Here is an 11137-nt window from a genome sequence, read left to right as displayed (position 1 = left end):
TGGTCTTAATTTCTCGAAGTTACCTTCCAACAACAACAAAAAAAGGGACATTTTTCTTCATCTAGGCCCACTGTGGGTGTCGCTTGATAGCAGATGAAAACGTACTCAAAGGAAACTCGGAGGCATATTTTTTTAAATAGCCAATCAGAAGGATATGAGTCATATTCCAGCATATACTCGTGCTCTGAGCCAGATCCAGCTGTACTTTCCCGTTCCAAAATGGATTTGGAATATAAAAGTTAGGAAGCACGTGACGTAAAGGTTTCTTTTTTTAATTGTTTCAAAATGGGGCACGAATTCAACGCCATAGAAACGCCTACGCACCACCACCTACTTATTTTAGGAAAGGTATAAATTTCGGTCGTTTCTGGAAACAATTAAACATGTTCATCTTCTCAAGAGACGCTGAAACGGTGTAGTTACACAGGCAACATTTTAGGTTTATATTATTCAGAAATGCCAAAGAGATAAAGAGAAATGAGCAGCTTAAATCTTACTATTCATAGATCTGTCGATAGAATAAATTGAAAATGGGAAGGCATTAATAAAAACTATCCGGTATGACAGAGACATATATATATTATACAAGCACAAGCAAAGGAGAAATAGAACAGACTAGGGAGCCGTTTCAAAATCAAATACCACCCATTACTACTACTATAAACGAAGGAGGGAGCCGTTTCAAAGGCAATTTCCTTCAAATACTACTGCTATTGCATAACCTGTTTTGTAAGGAAAACATTGCTTAAATTTACTTTTCTATTTACTGTAGATTGGTAAGGTATATTACGCTTCGGTTTAGAAGCTAATTGAATATAGGAATTAGAAAATGTTTTAACGGGATTAGCGTGCAAGTAAGTGACAGCAGTAATGTTAAATAAGAGAGCCTGCTGGTTGTTGTAGGGAAGCATGCACAGTGGCTGGACAGGCCTACCACAGTACCTTGATAGACATACGTAATGGAATTTAACATTCCTTTACCGTGAGATAGACCTAGCAAATGAATAGTAATGCGGAGTAGGGTGTCACGAATTACTATTGGCCCAGGGGCAGCAAACCCCCCCTTGGCCACGTTAGTGCATGGCGTCCAATTGGTCTATCGCCATACTCATTGGCTAGGTAGGCCATAGGCCATATTTTTTGGGTATGTGAGGCATGTCTTGTCTTTTATCATTATTTGTGGCTAAAATCTTGTGAGGAGAGTCACTTAGGCCTAATTTTGTACTGCATTACAGGGTTATGCCCCATCTAATATAACCTTGGGCGTCTTTCTAGGCTAGGTACGTTAATTCATGTTGTCATCCTAAGGTTCCTACTCCTAGTAGCCTATGGCCTGGCTAACTTCAGAGTAAGCCTATTGCTTAGGCTAACTTGATTTCTTTTAAGAATGTCCTGTTGGACTGATGGTCAGAGTAATTAAGTGTCCTTGATATTGCTGACAGAAGTTGTCAAGGAGGGGGACTTATCGATAAATCTGAAGACTACTACCGTGCCCCTCTGGTTCGGTAACTACCAGTTTATGTGCAAAATGGGCACTGTGTTAATACCATCCCCTTGGGGAGGAATATAAAAACATGAACAGAAGATGGTAAATATAAACAAACAAAAGCCATGAATATAAACAAAGTGTGGTAAATATTCTGGTTAGCGACTGGTGGCAGCGGTCTTCAGTTTCACTGACTTGTCTTCATTAGGTCTACCTTGTTGTTTGCACAATTTTCACTTGCTGTAATTTGTACTTCCATGATAGACTAGTGGTGAATAGATCAATTACTCGTTCCTGTGAGAATATAAACTATCTCCTTTTATTTAGTGGGTCAAATTCCCATTGTAAGCTAGAAACAGTCATGAGGTTTGGTAACAACGTTAATTGGTGGCAAGTAAGTTTGTGGGTTGGCACCGCCCATTCACCTGTTGATTATATGCATTCTCATTAGCTGTCTTTGAGTCATGACATTATTGTTTTTTGCTGGGTTGTGACTCTTGATGGGTTTATGAAGCCTGATATAATCTATTATTGTGTGTTTAGTGATGATGGAACAACAATCTGGTTTTTTTTTTCTTTAGCTCAAATGGTTACCCGTATCTTTATGCAAAGATGCCTCGTGAAGCTTTCAGGTTTGCCATGTTATGGCAATTACAAGTATTCATTCACCTTCATCTTCACCATTCTCCTGCATATGAAATGGCATAAGTGCTGTGCTGTATAATGTATACTCTATGCTATAATTTATACCAATTTCTTGATACTGAAGGACTTTTGCAGGTTACTGAAAATTAAGCTATGGAATAGGGACTGGATGTTGAGCACTAAAACCTGGCAGAGGAAACACCATGGCTAACCGATTGTACCTGAGGAAGATGTTGAGAATCTTTCGTGTCAGCCATCAAGCTGTTGTGAATTTAAGCACTGGAATCAATTCCAATGTAGCCCATCAAATTCAGAGAAAACCCCATCTGAGATGTCTTATGACAACTCCAAGTAGGTACAGCCTGTAATGTGATATTGCTTGTCTTTCTTTGTGTATGATTGTTTCTTGGGAAATGAAATTTGGCCATGAAATATAAGTTTGTCCCTCAAGTGATAAGAGACCAAGTACAGTATTGGTGTTTTGCATTGATTGGTAATCATATGTCACTAGATGTGGACAGTAATTACCTGTTAACCGAGTAAAGTTTTTCTTATTTTGATAGATAGACAGGAAAGTACTTAAGTAAAGCCATCAAATAAATTGCATGGGTATATTTTCTACAGTCTTTTATGTCATATTTCTGATACTTTTTTCCTCACTTTTTATTTGTAATGTTACCCAGAATTGTCTGGTATTTTCAAGAATTACTGAATGAAAGACGATAATTGTTATGGATAATTATTTCCTCTTGTTTTCCAGATCTTCAGCATGGGGAATATGAGTGGCAGGACCCAAAGTCAGAAGATGAGGTGTAAGCACATTCATTATATAAAGTCATGAAAATTCAGTGTGATGAAGACTTGATTATACATATAGTTAAAATCAAGGTTGATAGTTCTGTGCAATGCAAAAGCTTTGTATTAATGATACTTGTAATAGTGTGAATATTTCTTGTTCTTATGGGAACACAAACCGTTGCTTTTTACGGAGTATTCAGGTAGTTAGTTGCCCATACATTCATTCTGATATTCATGATACAATAATTATTTACAAAAACCTTTATTTCAGTCCTGGCTAAACTTTCCAAAACATTATAAGTCAGAAAATTCATGGCCAGTGTAAGATCATGGGAAAATTAATAGTAAAAGCCTTTTACACATTTTTCACAGTATTTAGTAACATGCTTCATATGATGATTAAGGTTAAGCCAGAAAACCACACCCACTAAAATCTGTTGTGTATCCAGTATGGGGAGACCGTCTATTGCAGCAGTCTCCACTTGCTTTACAAATCTTTAAGAGCAACAAGTTTGGCACTTTCCTGTAGAAACAACAATTTAATCAGTAGAACTACACCCAGAACATAACATGAAGACATTCTTTTAAACAGCTGCAGAAAACTAGAATTAAAAGATTTCACATAGGCCATAGTAAAGTACTGTAATGCAAATGTTCAGGTTGGGGGGGGAAATCATTTTAGTAATTCCTGAGCTAAACATACAGGCACAAAGATAAATTTCAACCACTCAACTAATGGTTTGCCATGCATGTAGTCACATTTTATGGCAGTTTTATTGTATTTTGAAATCGCAGAGTAGTCAAAGCAAGACATTATAGAAAAGCAGAGGACAAAGAGTATTCTTATGGGAGTGTTATTCAGTCTTCAAGGACATTCTGAAATAAATTATGTGAAATAAATTAAGTGTATATCTATGTGTACACATGTAGATGTACAGTCTCTAAAAATGTGAATTATGGGTCAGTTTATTGTATCTAGTTTGAAATTCTTGCAATGTTATTAACATTTCACTTTCATTTTCCAGCGTTAACATTGTATTTATAGATCGTGAAGGCAATAAAATTCCTGTCAGAGGGAAGGTTGGAGACAATGTCTTATATCTTGCTCATCGCTATGGAATTGAGATGGAAGGTACATGCTCATATGTCAACAGTTTCTATTGATTTCTATTATGTTGATTATTTGAATTATTTATTATTCTTAAACTGAAAAATTTATGCATATTTATAAGCCTGTTGAATTGCCTACAGGTGCATGTGAAGCGTCACTAGCATGTAGCACCTGCCATGTCTACGTAGATGACGAATACTTTGATAAACTCCCGGAACCTGTAGAGGAGGAGGAAGACATGCTTGATTTAGCAACATTTTTAAGAGATAACTCAAGATTAGGTCAGTATAAAGTCACTCAGTTTTGGATATGATAAGACCAGCATCTCATTCTGAGGGGAAACATTATGAGGCTTTAGAATTTTTGTTTCTGCAAATTACAAACCTTACTTTTAATAAATCTTAAATGCATGGTTTGGTTACCACTCTTTACAATAACTTCTGTTACTGCTGCCTAGTGTTGGTTCATGCTGTTGGTGACTGTTACCATCTCCGGATGAGATATATTTCACTGTGGTGTTCACTGTGCAATTCACTCTGTATACTTGAATACTACTGTACATGTATTCATAATCAGTCATGTCACATTACCATTATGATATTCTTTTACAAGATTGGTCTCTGTGCCAATTATTTGGCTGATCACTGGTTAGCACTGTTACAACAGCTCTGTTTATGGAGAAACAGTTCCTTCCTGGAAGAAGAAATGCCATTTCGAGGATGTATCTTCATGAATGTTTGTGGTTCACGAGTGTTAATTACCCATGAATTATCCTGAACCACGAAGAATTTGGGTCTAAGGATGTTCAAGATTTATTGTGTCCATATGTGCAAGAATCTTTTTCACTGACACTTGTATTTGCTGCTGGTAATAGAGTATCTGGCTGAGGTCGTGACACTATTTGCTGCTGCTCATACGGTACATGGCTAAAGTTTATGACACTGTCTGTGCTCGTGCACTGCTTGTTTCATGCCATTGGCTATACCCATGATTAATACTGTTTCTTGACTACTGGGTCTTTTAGGTGGTGTTCATGGGATGGGACTTTAAGCTTGCTTCTCAGTTTTTCTTAACTGGGCAAGGAGGGGGTTTTGTCATTGCTTCCCATGACACCTTTGCACTACTCATGCCTGGTTTGGACCATGCTCACTGCAGCCCATGATTAGGGTGGCCTGTTCGTAATGCTGCCGTACTAGTACCGTAGTGGATGCAGTCTTGTTCTTGTGTGGTCAGAGTATTTGCCAGGTGTGGCATGATTTTACGTAGCCCATGCTTGGTGCTTCCTTCGGTTGCATTGTGTGCAGCCTTTGTCCAGTGTATCCTCATTGCCAGGTGCAACTTGCATTGGACTGTGCATGTGTGCAGCCCAGCTGGTACCAGTTGTCCTATTATTATAGCAATACCATTATACTGCTGCAGATGTGGACAGCGTGACCCTATGATGATAAATATTGATTTGTAAAATAAGCAGTTTGTTTTTATGAAGCAGCAAAATAATTATGAATTGTGTATAAAGCTGGAAGTGCTTGGTCTTTAACTGAAAAAAAACTTTTCTTTGTATGGGGTTTGTGGATTGATAATGTTAATAAAAAATCTGTTGACTCTTGGTTTTTAAATGAAGTTATCAAATATTCTTATGATCTCTTCTCCACAAGACACTAACAATAAGCTGCAGGTCCTGTTGCTAGGTAACCAATTGGTTCTTAGCCACGTAAAATAAGTCTAACCCTTCGGGCCAGCCCTAGGAGAACTGTTAATCAGCTCAGTGGTCTGGTTAAATTAAGGTATACTTAACTAACACTTAGGCAGTTACTCAGGTGTTGAATTACAACACAATCTGAACTTTTATTTAAAGAATGTTGTGTTTTTCATGGTGTGTATTTCAAGTAAATATGAATTTCTTTTATTTTAAGACAACTCAATGTTTATTTCTCATTTTCCAGGCTGTCAGATCATCCTTACAAAAGAACTCGAGGGACTGACATTAACGCTGCCTCAGGCAACCCGCAACTTTTATGTGGATGGGCATGTTCCAAAGCCACACTAAATATTGTAATTGAATTGCCTTATCAGTTCACGATGACATCATTCTGGAGCTCACTTATCTCACTGAAATATTCATAAGACGGGTAAATCTGGTATCTCAAATTTGTTTGTGTAATGTATTGCACCTTTTTTAGTATTTTTTCAAATTAAAGTAGATTAGGTTTGCTGGACATAATGAAGGTAAAACATATGAAACAGATCCTAAAGAAGAGTAACAGTGAATTATAGTAAGGCTGCATATATTTCTTGTACATGAGGCATATGCATAAAACTTAATTGCTTGATGCTTTGGTGACAAATTTGTAGCGAAATAAAAAAAATTTAGGTAAAGTTGATAGGAGTATCTGTATTCAAAATAGTACATGCAGTATGAAATGTGTGAAGTCAGCTCTCTGTTCTCCAATACTGCACAGTTCTTGTTATGCAGTCCAACCTTGCTATCGTGCAACGTCACCATAGCAGTAAAGAAACAATGCATGCTTACTGATACATTCAGATATCAAAGGGGACTGACATCTGCCATTACAGGACTTGTAAGTATGAACCTGTATATAATGTTCATAGTGTTTTTTCTTAGTATTTTCACATCTAGGGCTCAAAGGAATTAGCTTTCCCTTTTTTATATGGTATAATTCAGGAAGAATAAGGTGACGTTAATGATAACTTGATTCTGTATTTACTTTTTGTAGCCATCAAAATGAAAAACATAGAAACGGAATGATACTAATGCTTTCTTTATTTGATAAATTTGAGCTCAAGTGCTAGTAGAACCCATATGCCAAAATAATTCCCCACCCCCTCTTATAACATTAATGTATAGGACACTGACTTAATTTGCAAGGGAAGGAAAATTGCAGGGTTCATATTTTGATGAAATAATCGTCATCTCTTGTCTTTTGTATAGACAGCCATTGCAAGTGGCAGAAACATGTGTTTAGTTTTGGTGGTAAAGCTGATGCATATTATTTTGATATGCTTATACAAGTGCAATGGATGTGCTTCTGTACTTCAATTTATTCAGTAATTTTTATGTTTGTAGGTTTAGCCTTAAAGATGTATCACACAAAGATAAGTTTGCATCACAGTGTGAAGGGAGATTTTATAGCAGTTTGTTTTAATATTTCCTTAAATTTCCTTTTTCATAGTTTATAAATCAACTTGCCTACCTAATAAAGACTAACAAAAAAGATATGATATACTATTTTTCTATAACTGGGTATATGTGTTTTTGGCACAATAAGTATTATAAATTAGTTATTCTTGTATGAAGTAATGTTTTATGCCATGTTCACTGCTGTGAAACACTGGGACTGATAAGCTTGACTTCTTTTTGCAATGTCTGTGATATGTGCACGGTAGTGCAGGATGTTGCTGTTATTGTTATCCATATTACATCACTCCAGTTTTGCTTCGATTTTCTCATTTAACTTATTCCTGACAGGAAATTGTAATGTAGATTTATATGATAGACCTAAGTTCTTGGTAATGGCATGGCTAGCAAAATAATTTTGATTTATTGATGGCTTTTATTAATTTGAATTTCTGGAAACTATGATTATGGATGTGTGTAAAGGAAATTTCATATAGAGGCTGTTGATCATGAAATGGCTGTTAATGTATTGAAATATAAAATTGAGGCCTAAGGCTAAGCGCTGGGACTTACGAGGTCATTCAGCACTGAAAGGGAAATTGATAGTAAAGAAGGTCTTAAAGGTGTAACAGGAGGAAAACTGCACGGTTGCACTAGCAATTGTCAGGGTATGGTGGAAAGTAAGATGTAAGAAAGGGAATATCAACGGAAGTACAGTAAAAGGAATGACAAGAGTTGCAGCTATGAGCCGAAGGGAAGCTGCAAAGAATCTTAAGTAATGCCTACAGTGCGTCGCATGGGGTTTACTGATGGCACTACCCCACTATGGGGATAATTAATATATTGTGGATTCTATTGTAACTCTGGCACCTTTATATAGCTAACAACTGAAATAGAATTTTGATGTAAGGTTTTCTGTAGAGTCAAGTTGTTTTGATAGTTACGATAGCTGAAGGATCTCATAAACGCTCTTAATGTTGCCAGTACCTTTTTAGGGGATTTGGTTGTCTTTGCCTGTGAAGTTTTTGAGCAGTGCTCATGGATTTTAATATTTTCCACTCTTATGATGTTCACTTATTGCAGCCCATATTGCTCTGTGTTCTGGCAACATGTATCTGAAGGAGAGATCTGTAGAATTTAGTATATTTTTAATCAACACTTTGTGGATAGCTTTTATTTCTCTGTGCTTGAGTACGATGTGATCATTAAATTTGCTTGAAATGCTTACAAAGAGAATTCTTTTGCAATTACTGTGGTTATATTTGAATATTATCTCCCAAGAATTATAATATTAAACTGCAAAAATGTTCAGTTGAAGAAATAACCTCATGCTGTAGTTATATGGCTAATCTTGCCTTACTTTTAGGTATGTAATGCCAGTTCTGCTACAACATACTGCTTAATATTGTATATTTGCATCAGATTTTGTATTTTTAAATATGTTGTTAGCTAATATCCTACTTTATTTTAGACAGAACACTTTATGGTTTAAAAATACTGTAAGTGATTTGAAAAGATTGTTTTTATTTAGTGTTGCCACTATGTTTTACTCGAGAAAAAGATTTTTCATCCAGGTATTAAGAATTCTTGAAAATATGTTTCTTTTGAGGTGTTTTTGATACTATAATTAAACCAAAACAGTTATCCATGGTCACTTATGTTTCTCAATAAAACAATATGTTTGGTACAGTTACGGTTGTCTGAATTTGATCTTCGATTTTCAAGGAAAATGAACTGAGTAATGTTGCATGAAATGCTGTGTAACTGACATTTCATCGGTGGTGTTATTCAAGTTGAGTGTGAGGCAGTTTGTAGTAGGATAATATGATAAAATATGTGTTAAAAAGTTATGTAACATTTATAACTTGATCATTATGTGCTTTCAAAATAAGCCTTTATGAATTTTGTATATATGTAAATACTGTAATGTAGTTAGGACTGATTTGAAGAAAAGTAGAGGTGTTTAGGAAAATAAATTGCTCATCCCAGAATTAATTATTTTTATTGCCCCTCGAGACCAAAGAAAATTGATTTTTTAATGTTGAAAGAAAACCCCTGGGTTATAAAAGGACCCACTAAATGTCCTAGGATTGGTTAGGTTAGATTGGGGCCCACCCCCACCTAGGTAAGGACCTGGTGCCCTAGATAAGGTCAAAGCTCTTCGTTGGGTGGGTGAGTCGGTAGAGCTGTGGACTGGCACTCACTGGGCAGGAGTTCGATTCCCCGGCCGGCTGATGAAGAGTTAGAGGAATTTACTTCTGGTGATAGAAATTCATTGCTACAATGTGGTTCGGATTCCACAATAAGCTGTACGTCCCGTTGCTAAGTAACCAATTGGTTCTTAGCCACGTAAAATAAGACTAATCCTTTGGGCCAGCCCTAGGAGAGCTGTTAATCAGCTCAGTGGTCTGGTAAAACTAAGGTATACTTAACTTTTAGATAAGGTTAGGTAGCAAACCTATTATTTCCTTTAATTTATATTGCCTAAAGTTAGGCTAGGTGGGGAGGGTGTGGGGTTTTAGCCCCTTGAGGTAGGTAAGGACTTAGTACCCTAGATTAAGTTAGGTTAAATACGTTATGTGTTTTCCCCCCATCCAAAAGCCCACTTTCCCAATATGGTTCCTCCGAATCATATGATTAATATGAAAGGGGTCTAGTATATATATAATTACCTGTTTGCTAATGGAAAGAATTTATGATAAAATCCAAATGACACTTTTAAACAGGAGAGTCACATTTTCAATTGTGGGAAGCAGTTATGGTTTTAGGTAAAAATTTACCAAAAATTCCTTTATGTTACGAGATATAAAGGGATAAAAACATGCTTTAAATATACATTTAGTTATATATATAGACAATAAATTTCAACAGAGTTCACACTGAATTAAACATAAAAGACAGTTCATATTAATTCCATGAAAAAAAGTAATTATATGTGACAAGACATACTTGGTGGTTAAAAGCTGTTTAGTCTATAATGTTTTATATGTAATTTAATATCAGTTAGTAAATTAATTCTATACTCAATTCAGTTCAGTAAATTAAGAATGTTTCAAATTATTTTTCCCGTGCCCAACATAAATTACAAAGCTGGGTCAACACAACCTTTAACCTACTATATTTCCCGGGATGCCGTAAGAATATTTACGTAACTGTAACTAACTGTCAAGTCTTGACATGTTATGACTGTCAGTGATGCCTGCAGGTCACAAACATGACTACTCTGATGCTGACATAAACTGACATTTAACATTCACAAGGAGCTTAGTTTTGCAAATAAATATATGAATAAATAAAATGAAAATACTCGTCTTTATTTAGTTTTCGGGAACGGATAAAATGAATGCCATTGTCTTGTGTTCCGCTACTAAAACGGCCAAAGGCAAAATAATATGCACGACCGGGCCACTATGACATCCGTATCCGGAACCTCGACATCCAAAGTTCCTAACATGATCATACCGCGCATGCGCAACTTTCAGTGTCCTTGTTTACAAGGTCGTTTGCCGGGTCCCAAAGTATTTGGAAACTTTACTTTTGTTATGTTTTTATTATATTGCAAAGCGACAGGAAGTGAGATGAGTGATTGTGAGTGGGGAGACAGTGGGGAGGACTTTGGTATAAACCAAAAACCTGAAAGTGATGATTGTGAAGTATTTGAATGCGATAGTGGCGTGTTAGCGTTACAACGGAATTGATCCTTGAACTTGTGGCCACGTGTCTACCGTCTAGAAGGAATCCTAGACCTATAGATTAGGCTTATCTACCTTTTTTCCTAACAAATGCTGTCATTACCAGAAGGCCTATAGTGAGGGGAAACTAATGAATACGCGGTAAACTATTAATGGCAGCCTAGTGATTTGGGACGAACCAAAGGTGAGCCTAATTTTGATCCACTGTTGGATACGTTTATAGCCTCAGCTGAGATACATTTTAAACCGAGAAATAGGCTAGGCCTACT

At 36.3% G+C, this 11137-nt stretch overlaps 1 protein-coding gene across 4 annotated transcripts; it reads left to right on the top strand.

The window, feature by feature from the left end:
- The first annotated feature begins 649 nt into the window (after positions 1 to 649).
- Fdx1 (Ferredoxin 1) lies at positions 650 to 9167 on the top strand. Of its 4 annotated transcripts, none has more exons than XM_067125463.1 (6): positions 650 to 729; positions 2267 to 2482; positions 2892 to 2943; positions 3955 to 4061; positions 4181 to 4321; positions 5984 to 9167. In XM_067125463.1, the coding sequence occupies exons 2-6, from the start codon at positions 2335 to 2337 to the stop codon at positions 6085 to 6087; spliced, it is 552 nt and encodes a 183-aa protein (XP_066981564.1). In that variant the 5' UTR covers positions 650 to 729; positions 2267 to 2334; the 3' UTR covers positions 6088 to 9167. The 4 variants fall into 4 exon arrangements, with proteins under 4 accessions (XP_066981564.1, XP_066981565.1, XP_066981563.1 ...); XM_067125464.1 differs by having other exon boundaries at positions 704 to 854; XM_067125462.1 differs by having other exon boundaries at positions 711 to 776.
- The last annotated feature ends 1970 nt before the right edge of the window (positions 9168 to 11137 follow it).

The sequence above is a fragment of the Macrobrachium rosenbergii genome, chromosome 23, assembly GCF_040412425.1.
Source record: "Macrobrachium rosenbergii isolate ZJJX-2024 chromosome 23, ASM4041242v1, whole genome shotgun sequence".
In the NCBI taxonomy this organism is placed as follows: domain Eukaryota; kingdom Metazoa; phylum Arthropoda; class Malacostraca; order Decapoda; family Palaemonidae; genus Macrobrachium; species Macrobrachium rosenbergii.
The sequence above is the reverse complement of the archived record's forward strand: the minus strand, read 5'-3'. Positions and strand labels throughout refer to the sequence as shown.